Raw genomic sequence first — 24,781 nt, 5'->3', positions numbered from 1 at the left:
CACCGAATTTGTTGCCAATTTCATACCTTCAGATGCGTGAAAAATCGGCCACCGAATGTTGTGGCTCGGCCACCGAATTGCTGTTTTGGGCAACACGTTTTTGATGACTCGACCATCGAATTCTAGAGCGCGGTGGCCGAATTTCACAGGTTTATAAATAGAAAAGTGCGTTTTTGACCTAGAGAGGGAGGATTTGGCATATTTTGGAGCAGAGGTTTTGCAGATCTGGTGGGAGACCATCACAAATCATAGTCAATCATCCATTACATGTATGAACCCTTGTTTTTATGTTAGTTATCTTGTACTTTAGCTATGAATAACTAATCTCTTCGTGGTTAAGCTTGAGATGAATCTGATGTAATCTTATGGAAACCCTAATTTGTTGAACTCCTTTGAATTTCAATGAAAGTTTAGTCTTTATTCATATTACTTTTTGTTTAATGCTTTTTGTATGTTTATCGTCGACTACTGACCCTAGCTTTATGAATATGCAAACTGATCGTAGAGATTGAATGACCACTGACCCTGAATTTTGACTCTGAACTAGGTAATAGGTTTAACCTAAGTAATCCAGCTAGAGATAGATCATTATTAGGTTATGAGTCATAAGGATTAACGTTCTTTTAATACCTCCAACGGTTTCGAATTCACTTAAGAGATTAAGGGGTTGTCACTTGCGGGGAGAATTCTAGGTCAAGGGATTGGGTAGAGTTACTAAGTTAATCTATCGTGAAACTAAATAATCATTGTTTGAACTAGGAGTGCAAATTACCATATGAGAGCTTCGCAGGATTCGAAGGTCTTAACCATACTTCTCTCTAATTTTCTAAAATCAACTTTATTGTTTTTATTACGTTTATGTTACATAAATCAACTTAACTGCCTAGGGCAACAATTGAATTTAATTCATCCTTTTTGATAAAGAAATTGCTGAGTAGAAATTAGCAATGGTCCTCGTGGATACAATTTTATTTATTACTTCGATATTTTTGGTTCACTTGCCAAATCTCTATCAATATAATTAACAAATTGTCGAACTCAACATCATATACTTAATAGCAAAAAAAAGGAAAATCCACCCACATAAAACAAAGACAAATGATATTTATACAACCATTTTATAACAACTATTGTGACAATTTTTTTCTCATATTCACATTATATTTTTACTTTCTCTCTATATTACTTCTATTACTTTGATTTTCGTGTCAATACATATTTTTTTTTGTAAGAACATGGTTGTCTATTTGGTTGTCAAGCAAATAGATGTTAAAAAAACACTACTCTAAAACAAATCCTAAAATAAATCCAACAATCAAAATAAATCAAAAGGATAAAATAAGCTTATAATAAAAAAAGAAAAACGATTTAAGTGGCTTGGTCCGCCATGCCCTGTGCCCGCCCCGATTTTAATGAGTTCAGCCGGACGAGCCAATTATAAAAAATGAGTTCAAAATTTCGACTCAGCCTATCAAGAACAGCGGCTAAACAGACCGACCCGACAAGCTGGACCCGTTTTACCACATTTATCATGTTCTTCATTGTTTTGTTATTATCATCTTATTTTAAGTGTGTGAGAGGTGTTGTTATATTTATTTTATTTTATTAGTGAGATGTTGTTATAATAATATTTTTGTTATCGTTAACTTGATTTCAATTTTTTTTCTAGTCAATTTGATAATCAATAAAATTACTAATAAAACTTAATTTGATGGTGTGTTTGTAATTTTAATAAATTCAGATATTATAGTGATTTTTCAAACTTATTTTAAAAGTCCTCGTGAGCTTAACTCATTTTGTATGGACAATGCATAATATATGCAAGGTCCGGCCACTACAAAAAAAAAAACTTATTTTAAAAGATTTGCATCAATTTTAGCTTAGCCGCAAGGCCTTAATGATAGGCATGGTAGCAAAACCCATACTCGTGGTTACCCGCCCAAACTAAACCCAATTTGACGGATTTTCCCCGTTTTGACTGGGTTTGGATATGAGTTTGGGCTTTTCCTGATTTCAAAACACGGGTATGGGACGGGTAACGGGTATATAGGTACCCACCCCGAACTCATACCCAAACTCGTCCCGAATGCAAAAAATTATTTTATGTTGATATGCCATGTTATTTTGTTTGATAATTACCATGTTATAAAACTACCATTGATATTTAAAGGAGCAATTAAGTCAATCGGTCTAACAAATGTTAAAATGATCATATTGTTGGATAATGCATTACAACATTTCTCTAGGTGTTTCAAAAAAACTTCTATTTTTTATTTAAAAAAATTATTCAATGTGGGGATGGGGCGGGGATACCCGAACCTGTTGGGGACGGGGACGAGCTTCAATTTCTCATCCCATTAGGTATGGGTACGGTAACGGGTAAGTTTATGAGAATCGGATATGGGGATGGAGAATGCAAAACTCGTCCCCACCCCGCCCCATTGCCATGTCTACTTAATGATATGCCTCAATAATATTTTACAAGAATATTATGATTATTATGGGACAAAGATATTGCATAGTATATTAAGTTATAAAATACATCATTCATTCATTCAAGTTATATACTGCCTTCGTTCCTAATTATGTGACCCATTTGTATTTTTTCTTTGTTTCTTTTTATAAGACCTCTTTCAAATTTTAATGTACATTAATTATTTCTTTCCCACAATATCCCTATTTATGTTGCATATTTTCCTGCAATATTTAATAAATACTCTATGAAAACATCAACTAATTCTCTTTCATAAAGGGTAAACATGTAAAACAATAACAATTGTCAATAAAATTAATTCAACAATCAACTTTCTTAATTCCCGTTTTTTTTTCAAAAGGGCTCTATAATTAAGGACATAGGTAGTAGTTTTTTTTTTTTGAAGGAGGTAGTAGTTTTTTTTTGTCTAGTTCAATGTACAATAGTAATTATAACTATTAAATATTATCTTCCATCAAAAAATACTATTAAATATTATTTGTAGAAAATGAATATTAAATTTGATAGTCAAATATATATATATATATATAATTCTTTTTATTTTGAATATATACACTAAATTTCTAGAAAAGGAATATTAATTTGATAGTCGTAATTATTAAATTCATTCAAACTTTTTGAAAAGAATCTCTAAATTTAATGCACGATATTTAATTTCAGTCAAATGACCATAACTTATTTTTTTATAAAAATAAAAAAACTAAAGTTGACTTTAAATTTATTTTTTTTAAAATGTTAAATAAATTCAGATATGGATGAACACTAAGCTGACTAAACAAAACGCGTAATAATCTCTATAAAGTTTAACCATGGTTGTTGAAAAAAAAATCTCTATATAAATAAATTCTAGCTTAGTAAAAATCAAGTAACAACTCAAAACACTTAAAACACACCACTTATCCTTCTTCATCTTTTCTCCTCCTCCTCACGTTTTATATTCAGGTCAACTTCAAATCTCTCTTCCTCCCTCCCTTTTCGATACCTACTTTTATCTTGCATGGACTTCTTGTTTTTTTTTTTTTATCACTTTTCAATACTCTGATCATAGAGTTTTCCATTGTTTTGTTTTCTTAGTTTGATTGAATATCTTACTTATTCATATAGATTAATTTGTTACAAACAAATATAGATTCTAAATATATTGTTTACTCTATTTTGCATTGTTCTTTTCATCATTACTATATTTTTTTTTATTGTTTACAAGTTTTACTTTTGTTGTGAGTATTTTCTCCATTTATGTTTTGCGAGGCATTTACTTTTATTTTGTTTTATTCATGTCATAGTTGGTAGCTGAATCTTTGAAATTTGGGATGTGACAGAAGATCTGTAAAGCGTGTACTGATCCATGTTCAATAGGTAATTAATTTATTAATTTATCTTCATTATTTCTTTATAATTCAATATTTTTCTAAGTGAGTAAACAAACATAGTAATTATTTTTATCTTTCTTCATTGTCTTGCTTATTTCGTAGCTGAAATATTCAGCATGAATCAATCGGAGTAAACAAACACCTTGTGTTGCCACATGTATATTCAATGCCACAACTGAAGAAGGAACGTGTCATTGATTTCACCAACTCACAACCATTGAGAATGTCGTGGAAGTGTTGAATTTGATGAGGCTCTGCAATGTACCAGATCTCTACCTCAAGTATGCAAAGTTCGTTAACAAAATATCAAAGCAGTTCAAGAAGCAAATGGATGGAAGTTCTTCCACACACATAACCCTTGGATGGAACCGGACATTATCTATTTCATCAACGAACATAAGTTGGTAATTATTATTTACTAATCTATTAATGAGATTAATTAATTGAAGTATATTTATGATTTATTATGAGATTTGTTATTAATAGAGGAGTAATAGAGTTAAAAGATGGAGGGAGAAAAAGATGATGCTAGTGCAACTGAGTGAAGTAATGAAATGTTTGGAACATATATCTACGGAAGGTTGTACTAACATGGGTCTGTATGATACGTATATTAAGAGGAAATTGTGTTTACTATTATCTATGTGTCAAGATTTGTAGGGGTTGATCTGACACTTTGCCATATGTAAAAGCCATCTCAAGGGGGGTGTTTCCACCCTAAGAGGATGTGGCAACTCTTTTGACTTTACTCTTGCATTTACCTTCACCAAAATACGTGTAAGCTCCCTCTTTGTGGGTGGGATTGAAACCAATCATTATTTTACTGTCACTTACAAAGAGGGACCTTGCATGTATCTTGGTTAAGGCAAATGCAAGAGTGAAGCCTAAATAGTTGCTACGTTCACTTACAACGCACACACCCTTCCTTGATTCGTCTCTTACATGTGGCAAAGTGTCAGGTAAACACCTACGAACTTTGGCAAGATGGAGAATTTAGAATAGGACTTCCTCTTAAGCTCCACATCCTACGACACCACATCGGTATAACCTTCTGTACATATATGTTCCAAACGTTGCATTGCTTCATTCAGTTGCACAAACATATTCTCCTCCTCCCTTCTCACTCTTTTATTCCTCTTTTAATAACACTATCTATAATAAATCATAAATAAACTATAATCAATTAACTTTAATTAAATGATTAGTAACTGATATCTATCAGTTTGTGTTCCTTGATTAAGTGGATAATGCCGAGTTCGAGCCAAGGGTCATGTTTATGAAAGAATTTTCATCGCTCTACTTCTTGGATTGTTTTTGAATTTATTACCAAACAACTTGGCATACTTGAGGTAGAGATTTGGTACATTGTAGAGTCTCTTCAAATGCAACACGTTCACCACATCCTCAACGGCCGAGAGTATGTCCAAGCCAATGACGTACCTCATCTTTAGTTGGGGCATTAAATAGTTATGTGACTAATATTATACCTTTTTTGATTGTTTTCTTGCAAATAGGCATTGTGAACCAGAGCATGGGTCGTGTGGACAAGTGCAGCAGGGAGGATATGAAAAATTACGGAGTATACCATTTTTTTTTATTTAAGATCACAATATTTAAGTATTTGTATTTTTTTTATGAGATACACTCATAATTAACTCTTAATAACACAAGTTTATCAACTAGTGTTCTTTAGCTTTTGTTTGGAACTATTTTTTTTTTCATTATTATTATTATTCTTATTTTTATTTATTGATTGATGATACAGTCCACTTATGTAAACACTCCTTCCATGTGTATATCTTAAATTTACTATAATTTATAATAACATATAAGACCTGTGTGTCATATGGGTTGACGAATTTAGTTATATAGATAAAGAGAGACCTTACGTGCATCTTATTGTATATAATAAGTCATAAGATAGAAAAAACCGGTCAAAAAATAAAACAAAGTTATATGAAAAACCTGAATAATGTACAAAAGAATGATGATTAATTTTAATTTAACCTAAAGAAAGGGACCTTGCATGTATCAGCAAATGAAGGAGCATACCCAAAAGAGTTGCCACATCCGCTTAAAGTGCACACACCCTACCTTGAAATACCTCTTACACGTGGCAAAAAGTTGAATCAAAACCTACAAACAAACCTTCATACATGGAGAATTTAGAACACGACTTCCTCTTAATCTCCACATCCTACGACGCAACATTGATTTAACCTTTCGTACATATATGTTCTAAATATTGCATTGCTTCATTCATTTGGACAAACATATTCTCTACCTCTCTTTGTCTCTTCACTCGCTTACTCCTATGTTACTAACAATTCTAATAATAACAATTAATTAATTTAAATTAAATGATTAGTAACTAATAATTACCAATTTGTGTTTCTTTATGAAATCTGTAATGTCGAGTTCGAGCCAATGACCACGATTGTGAAATAGTTTCTACCCCTATGCTTATCAAAATGATTTGAATTTGTAGTAATCAAATTTGCGAATTTAATGCGGAGATATAGTGCATTGCAAAGCCTCTTCAAATGCAACATGTCCACCACATTCTCAGTGTTCATGAGTTGGGCCAAGCCAGATGCACCTCTGCTTCAGCTGTGGCATTAAATAGACATGTGACAATACAAGAAGGTGTAAATTCGTGTGATTACTTATTAAGATGTTGTTGTTCTTCAAAAAAAAAATTAAGATGTTGTTGCAATAAATATAAATTAATTTCAAGATATCCATTTCGTATCTAGCCCTGCTATTTTTCCAGTTTGGTGGTAATAAAAACGACAATATATTTATTAATTTCATTATCTTGATGCTCCATCACCACCAAATTCTAATGGATCACGAATCCATGCTTGTAAATTTCTTTATTCTTTCTCATATTGAATGCAACTCTAATATAACGTGACATGCTCAAATGACAAGACATTTCTTAACTTGTATTATTGCCAGAATTTCAATATTCAAGTTTTTCTCCTCGCATGTTTGGTGTTGATGGAAATATCATGGAGGCCAGTCGAAACATCAATGTTGCTTCAGCGACATGAGTCGCTTATACAAACCCAACTCACAATTTGTGAACGAAAGTAGTTCTGAAACTTGCAGACACCGTTTCTAATGAACTTTTGAAACCTTTAAAGTTAAATGTTGACACTATTTGATCATTGTTAACTTAAATATGTGTTTTACTTCTAATTTTAGGATCCAAATTAAATAGGAAGAGGCTTGTATAATATGTTACTGATATTGCTATGATTCTTCTATTATGCTTTAGAATAACCGTATCTTAGTATTTCTAATTATCCCACTTTGTTTCTCGATTAGCTATAACTGTACTCGTGTAATCTTGTAGAGTGCAATTTAACCCATAGGTTTTTAGTTTTTGCTAGATACACGTATAGTTTCAAAAATAGTAATTATTTTAAAGAAAATACTAACAAGTTCCCTTAGGGCATTGTTTAAACACCAAAAATAGTAACTTTTACATTGGAAATTGTGTAATTATGAATTTTATATATGTTTGACTTGTATTTTCAAGACAACATTTCTTTTTTCGAGTTCCTTAAACGATGCTCTTAGGGCACTTATTAGCAAGACACTTATTTTAAGGGGGCTTCTATGGTGCAGTCAACAAAATGACTTTTTTAAAAAAGTCATTTTGTTTAACCAATAGGATAGTTGTTCATGCCATGTCAGCTAGTGTCTTTGTGATGGACCATTGTAAAACTAAATTTTAATTTATTACAAATCAGTCCCTGTACAAAATATTAATTACTTTTGATTTATTAACTTATTTTATTTAAAATCCTAAAAAAACCTTATTTTATTTAAAATAAAATCATTTTTTGTTCATCTTCTTTTCATCTTGTTCGACCCCTTTCCCTTTCTTCACGTTCTGCATATTATCCATTTCTCTTCATCTTCATCCATTCAAACCCAATTCAAAATCAATCGAATCCATTCAAAATCTTCCGTTCTTCATCTCAAAATCGAAATCCATTGGAAATCAAATTCTTCCATTCAGAATCGAAATCCATCCCAAATCCAATCGAAATCCAATTCTTCCATTCAAAATCGAAAACATGTTCTTCCATGCGGTTTGAAATCGAAATCGAATTCCGATTTGAAGCAGTTCGTATCATTCAATCCTCCCTTGTTCCCAAATTGTTCTCAAATCACAAAGATTGAGGTGAGTTTCAGTTTGTTCATTCCAGTTTGTTTGTTCCTTCAATTAGGTTTTTATGATAATATTTCCCTTTAAACCCTAATTTCAAAACTACTGGTTAGATTGCTTTTAATTTTGAAAGTGTTGTGGTGTTTTAATTAGTTGTTTGGAATGGTTAACTCTTAGGTGTGTTTCTATTAAGAGTCACGATACATTTGTTTGAAAAAGAAATTGAACACTTGATTTGAAAATGTTTGATTACGATTTGAAAATGTTTGATTACTTAAGAATCAGGAATTACGATTTGAAGAGATACTCGGTTTACACACAAATACTTTAACTGTGGTGAGGAACAAGAATTTCGCTGGGTTGATGGAGAGTGCGTTTGTTTCTTTGTTATAGTGTTTGGTCTTGTTAGTCTGGATAGAGTACACTGTTCTATGGAATGACCTTCCTTTTATACGTGATCTGTGTTAGGAAAAACTGGGATTTTGGCGTATTAGTTTGGGGGAGCTTTTCTATACCACTTTTGATGGATAGTTATACTTGTTAGTACAGATCAAACAGTATGCCAGGCTTCAAAGGTGATTTCTACCGAGTTACATATCTTTGGTTCATTCTGCCTGGGTTGGTTCTTTGTATTACATCGTAGTCATTGTAAATGTAGGTGCGTTGTGCAAAGCTTTTGGAAAAAACCAGTCATTTTCTTACGGCGTATCTTTGCAGTGTGTTTGTTATGAAAATATCACATACATAGCTTACAAACTAAAGAGTGGTGGACTCATAGCTTACGAACCTATCATGGGTGGCGGATGAGATTATCGCAGAGGTAGCTTCAGACAAAATGTATATATATTTTTTCGTTATCTTCAATTGGCTGATCTTCCAGTGAGGACTAGTGTATTAGTTGAACATGATTCTGTTGTAGGATGATGAGTTCTTGGCAGTCTGAGGATTTCAAGTTTCAATTTACTTCCTGTTTAAATTTAACAAAGCTATTTACATTATAGTAAAATTTGTAATATAAAGCTTTCAGAAGCTGTTTTAATTGCACCATATGAAGTGCTTGCTAGATATGGTCCATGTTAGAATCCACCGTTCTAATTTCTTGACATATGATAGCAGGTCTTGCTTGGTACAGATTCATGTTTAGGATAATATATGAGGTAGCATAAAGTTGCAGTTCATTTGCAGGGTTGAACTGATTCATGTTTCAATTTGTTACTCATTCATTCATGTTCGGTGTTAATAGGTGCTGATGGTGTCGTGTGCGATTTTCTGCTAATTTTCGCAGGCCAATGTCAGTCTTCTGCTGCCTTGCGGTTGGTTTACTTGGTGTTCCAATTCTGATCGGTTTTGGAAAGGTTGGGGCTGCTTAGTTCGGCATTCTATGCTACGTTTCTGTGCTGGCAGAAGATAGGGAGTTTGCATGTTACAGGGACTCCTTGTGATAGGGATTTTGAGGCAGGGGTATGCCTCGTCTAGAATAAATTATCCGTTTAAAAAAACACGACAAAATGTAAATATTTTATTTTAGTTCGACTGTCATGTGCGTTGTGCGGATTATGTATGTGATATTTTTGTCTTTATACTGAAATTAGAACTAAAAATTGAAAAACAAATGACTTATTTTAGCATCAATAGACAGTGTGGAACCAAAGGAAATGTACAAACAAATCTGTCATTTTATTCTTTATATAGTTGGAGCTGTTTTTGTCCTTGTCTACGTTTTCATCGTTGTTACTTGTTGATAAATATGAGGAACCGGCAAATGATGGTAAATGAGTATGTTTCTCACATAATAGTTAGTTCAATGTGGTTACTTATGTGTTCATGAGGTGCTAGCTTAGTATAGAAGTTTTATCTTGTTATATTAAGGGACGAAGTTTAAATCCACTCCAGAAAGTTTATAAAATGATTATTAGTTAATCATAATATATTATGTATGTTAAGCTTGAAATTTTAAAGGAAAAACAAATCATGGTTGCTGATTCAACATTCAACACACTGTGAATTGATATTTGCAATCTTAATTCCTTACTTAACTTTGTTACAGATGCCTACAACATGAGTGGTTGCTTCCCTTCTGCCCATTGCAGGTGAAGTGGCGCTGGCGTCTGCTACAGAGGTACATTTTAATTGGTGAATCTTAATCCTTGTATGGGAAGAGAAGAATATAAAAGCAATTATGAAAAGAACTATTTGGTCATTTGGATTGTAATACGTGGCTTTTTTTCCTTGCAATATTGAATATAAAAAGGTTTTTGAGTGTAATGGCTTCCAATTTGACGAATCAATCTCGTAAATCTCGTAATGTTCTTAGCGAACACCTGTCTCACCAATTAACGCATTAGGTACTAAAATAAAATTCCTTCCTTCTTTTTAACCATAGATATCTCTTGTTGAAACTAAAAAATTTATGTGGTTATTAATCCTCTACAGGAACTGGTATAGCTTTTTATGGTGTTTCTCTATTTTTCAAGATGAAGAATATTAAGCCAAAGACAGCCTAATATTCAGGTATTCATTATTTGTTCACTACAATTACACAGCCACCAGCACAACCACAAACTACATTAGGATTATATGTTGTCATGATATATGCTTATATGTTGTCATGATATATGCTGTTAAAACTGTACATGATATATGCTGTCAAAACTGTACATGATATATGCTGTCATTGTCTTATTTAGTGTTTTAGTGTAAAAAAAACTGATATTGACATCGAAATATAGGGCAAACATAAAGTCAATCCAAAATTAGGATTATCCAAACATAGTCTAGATTCTCTATCCATCAACCTATCCAAAAAGAAATCACAATTATCCTTGTAGAAACAAAACATGCAGGCATTGTAAAATTGTCTCGAAGTAGATAGAAACAAAACATGCAGAAATTGTAAAATTGTCTCGAAGTAGGTAGTAACAAAACATGCAGAAATTGTAAAATTGTCTCGAAGTAGGTAGTAACAAAACAAATAAACGCAGCTAGTGACATGACATCATAATTCATTAAACTTTCACCAAAGCTTTCCTTTTCTTTTCCTGAACCTTCCAATAACTTGCAGCCTTTGGCAATACTTCATTGAACAATATATTGTTGCTAGAATTGACCAAATGAAGTGCAAGTTTCATCCTAGTGGCTGTGACAACCTGAAAAAATAGTAAGAATTATGAATTCTTCCATGCTAGTTATATAGGATAGCTTGTGAAATAATTAAGATAGTGACATGGAATAAACTTACATTGATATTCTGATAATTACTTTTGAATGCACATTCAATCATCCATTTAGCAACCCACACTCCGCAGTCATTTCTGTGGAAAATTGTAGTACATTAGTGACTCTGACAACAACCATAGATTAAAAATAGAAATAAACAAAGTATAATGAATGAGAATTACGATCCAGTGCGTTGTGTTGGAAGGGGTCTAGGTTGAATTATGCAGAAGTTTGATATTGAGTTGGATGAATCCACATCATCAACAACAGAATCATTACTCAACATTTCCTCAATAAAAATACCCTGCAATAAATTACAAACCTTAGTAACAAAAGCAGAATAATAAGTTATAAAGTAACAAACATGTAGGATACATACAAGCTTCAAAACCTCCCGACGTCTTAGGTAATTTCTTTCAGGACAAGGCAAAGAGTCTAGCAACACCAACTTTCTTTCTATAACATCGACGACCATGAGATACCAGTGCACCCCTTGATCGTTAACAGGAATGAAAATCTGAATGAAATAAAAAAATAATTCAGTTGATGCTTTAATTTTGATATGGTAATAATCATACAAACAGAATCAACATAAAACATAAAACAACCTTTGTAACAGATTGACCTTCCTTTGGCATGAAATCCTTTTGAAAGATTTCCCGCACTTCTTGCGGAGTGTGTCGACAACCGAGTGCGTATTGCTGCATAAGTAACACAAAAATAATTGATTTTAATAATGGTACAAATAAATAAAAACTTCTAGTAAGATCAGTAGTGGTGAATACCGCAAACGACGTGGGGAGATACCATATTCCTTTGGTTTTGGATAACGAATCCATCACCCAGTTTTGTCGCGAAACAACCAAATTAATAACCTGTATAATGTAATATCAAAATTATAAACATATACAATCAGAATGCAATGTGATGTTTTAAGTAGTTATTATCATATTCAAATTACCTCCTGATCCACAAAATTCCTTGGCATCAGGGACTTTAGGGTTTTCCTATATCCAGACACATCTGTAGTTGAGCGAATCAGTTCTTCCTCCCTATAATGAGAATTAACAGAACCATCAGCTAAACTGATATAGACGAAACTAAAAAAATGATATTCAAATGTATTAGGATATGTTTTACCCATTCAAGTCTTCAGCAGGCTTAAAAACATACGCAGCTATGTAGGCACAAAGATCATTTAGATTCATTGTTGGTGGTGGTCTGAATGTAATTGGCATCCACTATCAAACAAGTTTTAACATTTCATAAATTAGGCAACAGTCATATTTTGAGTTGAAGTTAATGCTTTAGGGTTGAATGATTACTTACTGTAGGAATTTCAAAAGCAGCATCATAACCTTCATATCCAATCATTTGGCCTGGATGATAGTTCAGGAAAAAATCGTTATCATCTTCCTCTTCAGGTTTGCAAAAAAGGTTTTTCCTAACCCGATTCAGTTCCAAATAAACCATTTTTCTCTTGCCTTCACTTTTAGTCTTAACGTGTGGAGGTGCGGAATTGGTTCCAAGATCAGCAGTAAAGTTAGTCTTGGAGGCTTTCCTTTCAGTTTTTGCAACTTTATGAACTACTTTCCTCAAAACTTTTGGCGTTGAAGCTGTAGAATCATAGCCTTGTACCTTTTCATCCTCGCAATCATCATGACTACTTTGACAATTACCAATTAAAACCATAAAAAGGTGTAAGAACTTAACAGATCATTTATCAAAAGAAAGATATAATAACATATCAGAATCATATTGCATCAATTGATTACTTAACATATCAGATCATTTATCAATATGCATCATCTCAAAAAACACAAAACAATTAGGAATTCTGGAAAGTGTAAATCTGAAAACAATTTTTTTTTAACAAATCTGGAAAGTTACAAAGGGAACATGGAAACTCACTAACAGAAAGCAAAAAAACAATTTGATTAGTTAACTAATATTATAGACTGATTAAGTAAATCTATCTCTTTTATGTAGCAATAAGTGGTGGTTGGTTCATGGTTATCAGATTAATATTTAACAAAAAATGATCATCCAACATATTTAAAATGGTTACCTGCTTGAAATGACCACTAGTTCAGGTGTTTTTGTCTTTGGTGTCTTCATCTTCCTTTTGTTTGTTTCTTGATTCTGTGACAGTGATCTCTTGGCTGTGGCTTTCTCCATAATAGTGGATAGAAGATATGATGTGCCCTAAAGTTTTTTTTTGTTGTATTTTCAAGCAGGTATTTTAATGATAAAAGTAGTTGGCAGTAAAGCATGAAGAGGAATTGGAATCAATATTTACGGTTTACTATGTTGCTAGATGGCAATTACCTTGGTATGCTAGTTGCTAAGTGGCTGAATCAATATTTACGGTTTACTATGTGGAATTGGAATAGTCTAGTACGGTTTACTATGTACTCAGGATTTATGTACTATTTTTGATTTTACTCTTTAATTATTTTATTATTTGATTTATTAGATTATTTTACGTACGATTTTATTATCTGGGTCATTATTTTACCATTTGTTAATTTTACTCTTAGCAACTGACTGACAGGACTGAGCGATGAAAAAAATTTAAATACATGGGCCATTGTTAATTTTACTCTTAGCAACTGACTGACAAGACTGAGCAATGAATAATATTTAAATATCTGGGACATTTGTTAATTTTATTCTGAGCAACTGACTGACAAGACTGAATGAGGAAAAAAAATTAAATATATGGACCGTTGTTAGGAAAACTATCCTCTAAATAAACCCTAGACCCTAAAGCAGTTAGTTTTTTTTTTTAAAAAACTAACCTCTAAAACCAAACCTTAAACCCTAAAATAGTTTTTTTAAGGAAAACTAACCTCTAAACAAACCCTAAACCCTAAAATAGTTGGGGGGAGCCAAATATTCATAATATGTATATAAGTATTTTCTTGAATAGACACTAATTGTAATTTGGAGTGGTGGCTGTTCTGCATTGATATTGCCTCAGGCTCAACGGTTCGAATCCTGGCATATGCTTTTTGTGAATATAAAAACTTGCCTCAGGCTCAACGGTTCGAATCCTGGCATATGCTTTTTGTGAATATAAAAAAAGAAAAAATGAAAGCAGAAAAAATGAAAGAAATGAAAATGAAAATGAGAAAATGAAAATGAAAGAAAATGAGAAGCAGAGGGATGATTCGAACTCACGGCCTCGCAATACCATCAGCCTTCCATTTCCGCTACAGCAGATGCTAAACATATTCAAAAGAGTGCATAATATAGTATTTATAAGATAACTGTGGGAGCCCTGAAGATCCGCCACTGGATATATTTTTTGACAAATTCATGTTTACTGATTGTGTCTTTAATTATGAATTATGTATTTGTAATACAACTGCTGAATTATTTTATGTACTTTTAAATATGTACCCTTTATAATTTGATATTTTCTAATCTTAATTTTATATATGTACCCTTTGTAAATCTGTAAGTGTTCCCATGAAATGCAATAATAATAAGAATGAAATTGTATAAACTGTATCATGAGGACATACAACATTAATTGAACTTTCAATCACTAATTGAACTGATGCCCACGTTCTTATTTATCTAAATTCCAAAACCAATAACAAGTGTACCATTCCCATCAAATTCCATTCAAAAGGGAATAACTAGACTTAAATTCAATTACAAAATTATTTATCTAAATTACTATTCAAATGTAATCCATGACCACCAAAATTCATGACTTGTGCCAAGAGCCCAGAACAGGAAGTTGATGATTCACCGCCATGAAGTCCATAATTGGGGTAAATTGGCTGCATTTGCATTGGATTAATAGCAGGCTGGAACACATGAACAGTAGGTTGAACTGCAGTTGTTACCGGCAAATCAGCTGTCTCCGAAATCTCTGTAAATTGTGCTGCCTCTTTATATTTCTTTTGCTTGCTTGTGCTAACATTACCATTAGGTTTCCTTTTATTTTTCTGTGAATGACATAAATTAATACACATTTTCTTAAGATGTAATTCTGATGCATTGTAAAAACATAGCAAACAAACATACCTTTTCTTTTTGGCTTAAAGAATCATCCATAGAGTTAGATACCAATTCTGCATCATGTTCATGTTCACCGTTCTGTGTATCCTGCAAAAATTAACTTGCTTATATATATATATATCTTATCATGCACATTATAAATCATATTTCGTGAAAATATTATTCATCAGATCATATATAGACAAATTACCGAACAATGCCTTGCAGTATGACTTGTACTTCTGCATTTTGAACAGTGTCTGACACTTTTTGTAGCATTCTTCTTCTTCTTTGGAGCACCTTTACTCTTCACAGGGATTGGATCACCTACCAGATCATCTGTTAATTTCTCAGACCGAGTAGAGTATTCAGTATCACAATACTTTTGTTGAAGATTTAAAATTTCATCCATTATGTCCCTAAATACACCATTCTTTTTTGAGGCTTCTTTACAGAATGCAGTAAAAGCAGAACAGTAAGCACCAAATCTAGCAACTTCAATCATATCAACTTGCAGCATCGTATACAACCTCTCTTTCAATGCCTTTCTCACGATATTTTCGCAATGTGTAAACCATGGTATCCCCCACACATTCTTTGCTCTTGAGACTTACTGCACCAGCCTCAATAATTTCATCTTTAACTTCTTTAAAGATCTCTGCTGTGTAAATCTTGGCAGCATCACTCTCAATCGAACGCAGGTGAGTCGTCAACACAGGTTCTGTGAATTTTGATTTAAACTCAGCAGCAAGCTCACTATTTCTGTAATCTCTCAAAACCTGTTCAAAATTATGCATAAATTCAAAAATGTTGCCTTTCGCTCTGACATATGTCTTGACAATTGCATTGATAGCTTCACATTGAGATGTGGTTCTAATACGTCCAAAGAACTTATCACGTAAATATGCGGTTGCCCACAGTGACTTGTTCGCGTATGTCTTCTTAACCCAATCATTTTCTTCAAGTTCATTATTCTGAATTAACTCTGACCAAAACTCCTCAAATTGCTCCGGTGTAAAATTTGAGTACATTGCTTTTCCAAAACCCTCCAGAAATGGTGTTTTCTTTACATTTTCTTGCGCATTCTTATGCAGATGCCAGGCACATAAGCGATGAGATGCATCAGGGAATACCTGTTTAATAGCTTCCCTCATTGATCCATCTCCATCTGTTACAACTGCTTTTGGGAATTTATTTTCCATACATTCTAAAAAACGGTTCAAGACCCACTTATATGACTCGATTGTTTCATCCTCCAGCAACGCAACGCCAAATATAATGGTCTGTGAATGGTGGTTACACCCAGAAAATATACACAACGGATAGTTGTATTTGTTCTTCTTGTACGTTGCGTCAAACGCCAAAACGTCGCCAAAACAAAAATAATCAGACCTACTACTCCCATCAGCCCAAAACAGACTTTTCATTCTTCCATCAATGTTGACATCGTATTCAGCATATAACATTGGATCGGTGGAAGACTTCACATTAAGATGCTTTAGAGCAGCAGCAACATCACCGTCTTTAATGACATCACGCATCTTTTTATCAAAATAGTTATACAGATCTTTCTTAGTAAATCCTACATCAGCATATCCACCCTTCTGAGCAACCATATATCCCATTATATGACAGGTTCTGATTCCATGTGATTGAAGAGCATCAAGTTGGGCACTATCTGCTTCAGAGATTTTACGATACAGTGGGTGCAAGTGTGTAAATTTAGGTGGGGTTAATTCATGGTTATGCCCCTCTTCAAATTTAGACACTACATATCTCCCCTTTTTGGCTTTGTAACGTACACGAAGCCTTGCTTTACAATTTGTTCGGGTCATACGTCTATGATCTCTTTTTCTATCATTCCTAGATAAGTGCTTCTTGTCTCTTAAGCCTTGCTTGTTGCACACAAACTCTCTCATTGTAATTATTCCACTACTATTGCTCCTAACATCACCTTTCCTAATGGCAAAACCTTTGCATCTTCCATAACGATAATAAAATTCATATGCTTCATCAACAGTGCCAAATTCAAGTTTAAGAATTTCATCAGAGGCAATGGAATTTACATTCACCAACCTTTCACCTACTAATGCATTGTTGATTGAACCCTCTTGTTGAACTGATTCATCATGAACATCATCAGCAGCATTACCATCAACATCATCTTCAGCATCAGACGAACTATGATGTTCTTCATCATCATATAAATCATCTGTGTATTCTACTTCACTGGAATCGGCGTCCAAACAATCTTTGTGGTGTTCCATGACAACCCTAAAATTTCGAAAATTTAAACAAAGCATGAGTTTTTTTTTTTTTTTTTAAAACAGCATAATATTATTTCAAAAGATGCAGCCTAGCACAAGACGTAGATTTCATAGTTTGGCTAGGTATGGAAACTATTTCATGTATATTTTTTTTTTAAATAGCCAATATATTATTGCAAGCAAAACCATCTTCCTAAGACAAGAAAGAAGGTGCTAAGAAAACAAACAAAAACCCCAGCGTATATGTTATAGGGCCACCCAAATGTACATATAAATGGCAGCACACAAATGGAAACAAAGACAATATAAGATGTAGTGAATGCCAACGTAATTGTTGCCTCCAATACTAAACAAGTATATAACATTGTTGAAAACCTTTTTTTTGTTATAACCTAGTGTCTGCTTTAATAACTACACTACATCCTTGAAGTAGCTCAATTGTGTTAGAAGATTGATATGAAAAGTGAAATAACAGTCCTTGAATTACACAATGAACCAAAACAATCTGGCTTGTTTGGGCATATCAAGAGCAAAAACACCAACCCTCAACAGATTCATATCAACAACTATAACACCAAATTAGTACCAATTTCGGACCCCAAAAAAATAATCTCCAATTGCATAATCACAAAATCGCAAATTTTGGCCACATCAAAACCCTAACAATGGTTTCACAACACTAATATATTCCTCATAATGCCAATTTCATAATCAATCAACCAATTAAACACTGTTACATTCATATAAAAGAATCCAAAATCAAAAAACCCTAATTAAAAAGAAAAAGGAGATTCATTCATTCAGATTGTTCTGTCGAGTGTTAGAAAACGAACCTGAGGCTTGGAGAGCGAGGTGGTGGACGGAGTGAAGATGGCGCTGCTGGGTCGCACGTGGGTCGCGCACACGAGAGAGAAAGAAGAGGCAACGGAGTGGGTCGCATGTGGTGGTGGTGGAAGGTGGCGCTACTGCAGTTGAGAGAATGTACTGAGAAGTGTGGAGTAGAGAGAGACGCAAGTGAAATTGGTTATCCAATTATTTTGATGAAGAAGAATTTGTGCGATGCGATGGGGAAGATGCAGAATTGGTGTATGCAATTTAGATGCATAAGTTTTAAGAATAAAAAATAAAAAATAATAACAAAATTGTTTAATTTTGATTTAATCAAGGACACCATTGCAAAAAGTAAAAATAGAGTGGTACACCATATGAGCAATGTACAATACACAGTAAAATTTGATGTGGCATGCATTAAATACACAACTCCATTGTGATTGGTCATTCTAATGACTTTACCAAAAAAGTCATTTTAACAACTTCACCATAGAATTTCCCTTATTTTAATTGTTTATCTTGCTAAGAACACTGTTGTACACTGTTGTACACAAAATCATATTTCTGGATCAACATATGTTTGATATTTTGAGAGTTCTCACCTCTTTCGATGAAAAGAATTTCAATTTGGAACTCTTCCATGGGACAGTGCACATAATTAGAAGATATTTTCTTCTCCTTTTTTTTTTTAATATGGAATATTTTTTTATCCAGTGTATTTGGCATTTTGGTACTTTGCTTCAAGGGTAATTTTATTTATGTCCCATATTCTATAGTTTAATTATATATAATGTACTCAAGATCTATTCATTTGATGTCACATTACTTTTTTTGTAATTAATTATTTTTTAAACAAATTTAAATTTTAGCTTAATTTTGTTTTTATTGAGTACTCACTTGTTTTATAGATACGTTAAAGATTGTGTTATTAGGATTATTTTTTAAACAATAGCTTGTCTATGGAGGTTGGTTGATAGAGAAACTAAAATGTCCCGTTTTAAAGGTCTTAGAGACTACAATTTGAATTTTACTTTCAAAAGAATCAATTCGTAGACCCAATTTTTTCATTGGCACAAAATTGACTATACCTTTTTTCTTTTCTTTATAGTATTTTGCACATGAATAAAATATAGCCAATTTAAGACGTTGAATATGAATGATGCTCCATTCAGATATATAGCCGAACAATGAGTCCACTTTTTCCAAAAACATTTTTTTTTTTTATAAATATTTTGAGTACAAAGTAAAGAACAAGTTTATTGATCAAGAGTACAAGAGATATACTAAACCCATTACAAAGATTAGAGCCTACAAGATTTGCGAGCAGTTCTTTCACAAAACAAAAAAACAAAAAAAAAAACATTTAGGACCCCTCTAATTTTATTGAGCCTCTTGTTATTCCCCCATAGTGCTATGCTTAAAATGGTTAACATAGTCAACAAATTGAACAAATTCACCTCCCACCCACATATAAACTTTTCCCCATACCGTATTACTAATCGAAGTAAATAAGCAAAATACGACAAAAAAACTTAATGGCAACTCCGCATTCTCATGGAATTGGTCAAACATTGTCCTCACCCCCATTCTTTCATAAGGTTACCAAAATGCCTTAATATAAGCAAAATTGAAAGCACACAGACTCGGGCTTTTGTTCCCGTCACTTTCCTTCACTATTGCTTATATTTCTAATAGAGAGAACGAGACCACCAAACCACCCTTAATTGCCTCGGTAAACCTTTGTAAAGGCACCCCATCCAACTTGGGTCGCTCCCAAACTCCCGTCGAGACATGCACTCTAAAATAATTCACTACCGCCTCTATCACCTCATTTGGCTTTTGGATCCACTCACCACCAACTTTGAGATCTTTAAAATAGTTCCTCCTAGCTATCCCTTTAATGCTATTGTGAATTCTTTTTCGTATTTGTGTCCCCTTTTCTTAGCCATTTAGACCTTGATCGTTGTACTAAACTCGGATCTTTAATACTTACATATGAAAAAAGGGGAACAGGAAAGAGGCTAAGGTTCCAATAAGATCAATTGCATAACATAAAGGTTAAAAAGAGAATGTATATTAAACCAAAAAATATTCAAGGCTTAATTACTATTTTGGTCCCTTAAGTTATTTGTTGGTTACATTTTGGTCCTATAAGTTATTAACGTTACAATTTGGTCCCTTAAGTTATTTGTTGGTTACATTTTGGTCCCATAAGTTATTAACGTTACAATTTGGTCCCTTAACTTAATTTTTGGTTTCGTTTTGGTCCCTTAACTTATTTTTTGGTTTCGTTTTTGTACCTTAACTCTAATAACATAAAGGACCAGAGTGGTTGACGGAGGAAGAGTTAAGGTACCAAAACGAAACCAAAAAATAAGTTAAGGGACCAAATTGTAACGTTAATAACTTATGGGACCAAGATGTAACCAACAAATAACTTAAGGGACCAAATTGTAACGTTAATAACTTATGGGACCAAAATGTAACCAACAAATAACTTAGGGACCAAATCATTAATTAAGCCAATATTCAACTACTTAGTTATAATTATAGATAAAAGGTCCAACGGACTATTATTTAACATCTACTCTCAAACTCACCATGTCAGGAAGCATGGAGAGTTTGCCAATCAAACAACAAAATGTAGTACTCAATAATAAATAATATAAACCCAAACTATATAATATTCTAAAAAACTATATCTCTCAAACTCTAAAAATTAGAGATCAAAGAAACTCTAAAAATTATAGATCAAACAAAACTAATTAATTAACTAATATTATAACCAACAAAAAGGAGCAACAAACCAGATGAAACATCATAGAGAGGAGCATCGACCTATAAATTTGTCAAGTTTTTCATTTAGTTCTTATAAAAACTTGTCAAGTTTTTCATTTAGTTCTTATAAAAACAGTTGAATGTTTAAGTCGTAATAAAAAATTTCAACATGAAGTTTTAATTCATGTTTGAATTTTTTAATGACTTTTTACAAACTTTTTTAGAACCTTATAAAAAGTCATTTCAGAAACAATTTTTTTTTAATATAAACTAATTAAACATAAATTTTTTAATTCCAAAGTTCAAGATAGAAGTAATGCAGTATGGACCAGAAATCACATGTTAACTTTATTTTTTACAAAGAGATTTTTCATAATGTTATAAACATGTATGAAAATAAAAAGTCATTCAAAATTTTAAAAGTTTAAAGAGATTAAAAACTTATTACATTAAAGGAACTTAAATTACATGCCACTTTTTTTTTACGAGGACTAAAAATAAAATTTGATATATTTATAAAGACTAAAAACTTATTTAACCCTTTTTAAAATGTTGGGTAACTCAACTATGGATAAACCCTAAATTAAATTTGTTTTTACAAAACACTAATTTACTTTATGAGAAAAAAAAGCTAGCTTGTTTACTATTTAATCAGAGAAAAAAAAAAGCATACCAACATAAATTTTTACTCGACATTGACAGATTAAAGAAACTAGCTTGTTTGCTTTATTTATTAAGTGACTTCAATCAATGGCTAAAAAAACATCCAATATTAGATACCTTTCGAGTCCTGATTCCGTAATTGTTTACATGTTTTAACCTCTAGAGTCATGATTTCATAACTGTTACATATGTTTTAATTAATAGATTCATTTCAAGCCTTCATTATCTATTACTAAGTTTCTTTTCCCCATTCATCTTTTCAGTTTGGCAAAGGCTTGAAGAACAAAATCCTGAGTTCTTCCAAGCTTACTATACAAGATTGGCGTTGAAGAAGCAAATAGAGGAATTCAACAAATTAATGCATAAACAAAAGCAATTGATGGACTCGGAGCAAGCTAAAGTTGCATCACTACCTACCTCTAATGGATTTCATTATCATGATGGTTCATCACTACCCACTTCTAATGGAACACCTACCCCCGCTAGTAAGTTTCTACCTCCACAAATATTGTTTTCACCCTTTTTCACTAGATTGTGTTTTTCATCGGTATCAAGTCTTTTTTTTTTTTTTTTCCACAAGTGTAATAATTTCTGAACTGAATTTCATTAAAATTCTCTTTATTTATCTCTGAAAATTTAAAATACATACTCAATATTCTAGAGACGTGATAAAAAGATGTAGTAGTTAACAAGATAAACAAATGAAAGGAGCGAAGTTACGGTCGCAATCTTTATTATTCTAAACTTGATATTGAAAGTTCAATTGCAATCTTTTTTGTATTCCAGCTCTAAATATGTCATTTTGTTTTACAGCAACTGAGAATCCAGCATGCTATTATGTGTCTGTGCAAACTGCTGAAGGTCTGAACCCAAAAAATATGCAACATGGGTTGGAATCCAATTTATCTCATGAGTTTAATAATGGTGGATCCCCATATGCGAATGCTGACATGTCTGCTCAAGGAGATTTTTCAAGCCTGCATTATAGTCAGAACTCAAACATGGGTTTTCAACAAGGAATGAATGGGGGAATAGCCATATCAGAACCTGAATATCCAACTTCTTCTACTCGCATGTTTGGTATTGATGAAAATGTCCTGGAGGCCTGCCCAACTGTCGGCAATGCAACAGCTACGCCAATCTTTAATAACGGTACTGGATCACCATTCCGTACAGTTGATATGTCTGCTCATGCAGATTTTTCAAGCATGCATTATTATAGTCAGAACTCAAACATGGGTTTTCAACAAGGAATTAATGGGGGAATGGCCATACCAGAACCTGAATATCCAAATTCTTCTCCTCGCATGTTTGGTGCTGATGAAAATGTCATGGAGACCAGCCCAATTGTCAGGAATGCATCAGCTACGCCAATCTATAATAATGGTGGATCATCATTTTGTATGGTTGAGATGTCTGCTCACGGAGTTATTTTAAGCATGCATCATAGTCAGAACTCAAACATGGGTTTTCAACAAGGAATTAATGGGGGAATAACCACATCAGAACCTGCAAGTTCTTCTTCTCACATGTTTGGAGTTGATGGAAATGTCATAGAGGCCTTCCAAAATGTCGGCAAAGCTTCAGCTATGCCAATCTTTAATAATGGCCAATCATCATTTGATATGGTCGACGTGTTTGCTAATGGAGATATTCCAACTTCAAGCATGCCTTATATCCCAAACTCAAACATGAGTTTGCAGCAAGGAGTTAATGGGCAGAAGACCGGCTCAAATGTTCATGATGCTTCAGCTATGCCAATCTCTAGTGTTGAGTCCAACTCAGATTCAGACGATGAAGCAGTTATGGATTTTCTAAACACTTCTTATAGCTTTCCGGATCTTGCTTCTCTGTTTTCTGGTATGTCCTCTCTATTGTGTTTCTGTATAAAATGTTCAAAGCTTAGTTTTTATTAATCAAAACCAGTAATGATTCTCATCTCCTTGTTTAACAGGTGAAACCGACGATCCTTTTTCTCTTTATAACTTTCCTGAAACTCCTGATATGCTGCCTTCAAAAGTCAATAGTTGAAGGTCTTTGATCATCATTAACTTAGGTATGTTCTTTACTTCTATTGTTAGGACCAAATTAGAAAGACACTTGCATGATATATTATATATATTGTTATGGTTCTTCTATTAGTACTATAGCATGGTTTGTAGCTTTGGTAACTTGTATTGGTATAATCATGTAGAGTGCAATTTAAGCTACATGAGTTTTTAATTAGTTTTTACTACATGCACGAAATTTTTTAAAACTAGTAACAATTTTAATTGTTGATCTTGGCTGCAGGTTTAACAAAATGCTAGGACAGTGTTGTTCATAAAACCATTACTCATGGATGAACTCATGCTTTGATATTTTAATAGCATGTTACCTCCAAGTGAAGACAATGTAATTTGAATCTCTTCTGTGTGATGGTGTAGATGATTATGGGATTTTTTTTTTTTTTTATCTCGTTTCTTTCAATAGGGATTAACCTTTTGTCATGTGTATTTGGTATTTTGGTACTTTCTTTCGAGGATGATTTTATTTTATCTATGTTCAGTATTCCATAACTTTATTAGTATAGTACTCAAGATCTAATCATTTGATGTCATGTTACTTTATATATTATGCATCGAAGCATTCTCCTTTACAACAAGTGATACATTCCCTCCAGTACTTGTATGTTTCACAACAGGAAAATATATTTCAATGAAAGCAATGCATTCTCTTTGAGTGAACCCCTTAGCCAGAAGTCTTTATTGTTCATTCAATCTTTAATTTTCAGGACTAGCTATGACTTTTTTGTAATTGATGGGATCATTATTGTCATTATCGATTTTCCTGTCAGATGTTTTGATCTGTCTCTTCTGTCTCTTTTTTGTCCCTGACCAGGCTGTAATATAAGTTCTCAGAATCATCTTGTGTTTTTTGTTGCTTTATATGTTTTGTATCATCTGTTTTTTTGAAATTAGCTGCT

General features: G+C 32.9%; 2 protein-coding genes, 2 long non-coding RNA genes and 1 pseudogene across 11 annotated transcripts; 3 read left to right on the top strand and 2 right to left on the bottom strand.

The window, feature by feature from the left end:
- The first annotated feature begins 3,322 nt into the window (after positions 1 to 3,322).
- Positions 3,323 to 5,558, top strand: LOC146909668 (uncharacterized). The gene is made up of 3 exons (XR_015018804.1): positions 3,323 to 3,436; positions 3,778 to 3,850; positions 3,967 to 5,558. It is a non-coding gene; the product is annotated as an uncharacterized LOC146909668 (long non-coding RNA).
- Positions 5,559 to 7,482: 1,924 nt separating this feature from the next.
- On the top strand, positions 7,483 to 13,735 carry LOC146909666 (uncharacterized). 7 transcript variants are annotated; one of them, XR_015019327.1, is made up of 9 exons: positions 7,483 to 8,062; positions 8,516 to 8,622; positions 8,706 to 8,867; positions 9,164 to 9,204; positions 9,291 to 9,557; positions 10,095 to 10,166; positions 10,299 to 10,392; positions 10,481 to 10,558; positions 13,501 to 13,735. It is a non-coding gene; the product is annotated as an uncharacterized LOC146909666 (long non-coding RNA). The 7 variants fall into 7 exon arrangements; XR_015019329.1 differs by having other exon boundaries at positions 8,516 to 8,867; positions 9,333 to 9,557; XR_015019325.1 differs by having other exon boundaries at positions 8,516 to 8,867.
- On the bottom strand, positions 10,593 to 12,536 carry LOC146909667 (uncharacterized). The gene is made up of 4 exons (XM_085727038.1): positions 11,643 to 12,536; positions 11,446 to 11,567; positions 11,286 to 11,358; positions 10,593 to 11,193 (listed from the first exon to the last, which is right to left on the bottom strand). Exons 1-4 carry the CDS (start codon positions 11,736 to 11,738, stop codon positions 11,053 to 11,055), a joined length of 432 nt encoding a protein of 143 aa, XP_085583164.1. The 5' UTR covers positions 11,739 to 12,536; the 3' UTR covers positions 10,593 to 11,052.
- Positions 13,736 to 14,743: 1,008 nt separating the features above from the next.
- Positions 14,744 to 18,882, bottom strand: LOC146909665 (protein FAR1-RELATED SEQUENCE 5-like; annotated as a pseudogene). Its single transcript, XR_015019100.1, has 4 exons — positions 18,378 to 18,882; positions 15,489 to 17,551; positions 15,305 to 15,385; positions 14,744 to 15,225 (listed from the first exon to the last, which is right to left on the bottom strand). The product of XR_015019100.1 is annotated as a protein FAR1-RELATED SEQUENCE 5-like (transcript).
- A 3,441-nt stretch (positions 18,883 to 22,323) lies between these two features.
- LOC146909664 (uncharacterized) lies at positions 22,324 to 24,405 on the top strand. The gene is made up of 3 exons (XM_085726071.1): positions 22,324 to 23,676; positions 23,771 to 23,872; positions 24,109 to 24,405. The coding sequence occupies exons 1-2, from the start codon at positions 22,611 to 22,613 to the stop codon at positions 23,845 to 23,847; spliced, it is 1,143 nt and encodes a 380-aa protein (XP_085582197.1). The 5' UTR covers positions 22,324 to 22,610; the 3' UTR covers positions 23,848 to 23,872; positions 24,109 to 24,405.
- Positions 24,406 to 24,781: the final 376 nt, after the last annotated feature.

Source organism: Medicago sativa, chromosome 7 (genome assembly GCF_051527215.1).
Source record: "Medicago sativa cultivar Bolivia chromosome 7, Bolivia_mono, whole genome shotgun sequence".
NCBI lineage: Eukaryota > Viridiplantae > Streptophyta > Magnoliopsida > Fabales > Fabaceae > Medicago > Medicago sativa.
Note: the sequence above shows the minus strand (reverse complement) of the source record. Positions and strands in the feature narration are given on the sequence as shown.

Bases quoted from the DNA above. Each gene is read 5' to 3' on its own strand.
- LOC146909667 (XM_085727038.1), bottom strand. From the start codon at position 11,738: ATGGTCGTCGATGTTATAGAAAGAAAGTTGGTGTTGCTAGACTCTTTG. The intron at 11,568-11,642 runs GTATGTATCCTA...AATTTATTGCAG, and splicing joins GTCGGGAGGTTTTGAAGCTT to GGTATTTTTATTGAGGAAAT. The intron at 11,194-11,285 runs GTAAGTTTATTC...CTATTTTTTCAG, and splicing joins GTAATTATCAGAATATCAAT to GTTGTCACAGCCACTAGGAT.
- LOC146909664 (XM_085726071.1), top strand. From the start codon at position 22,611: ATGTCATTTTGTTTTACAGCAACTGAGAATCCAGCATGCTATTATGTG. The intron at 23,677-23,770 runs GTATGTCCTCTC...CTTGTTTAACAG, and splicing joins TCTTGCTTCTCTGTTTTCTG to GTGAAACCGACGATCCTTTT.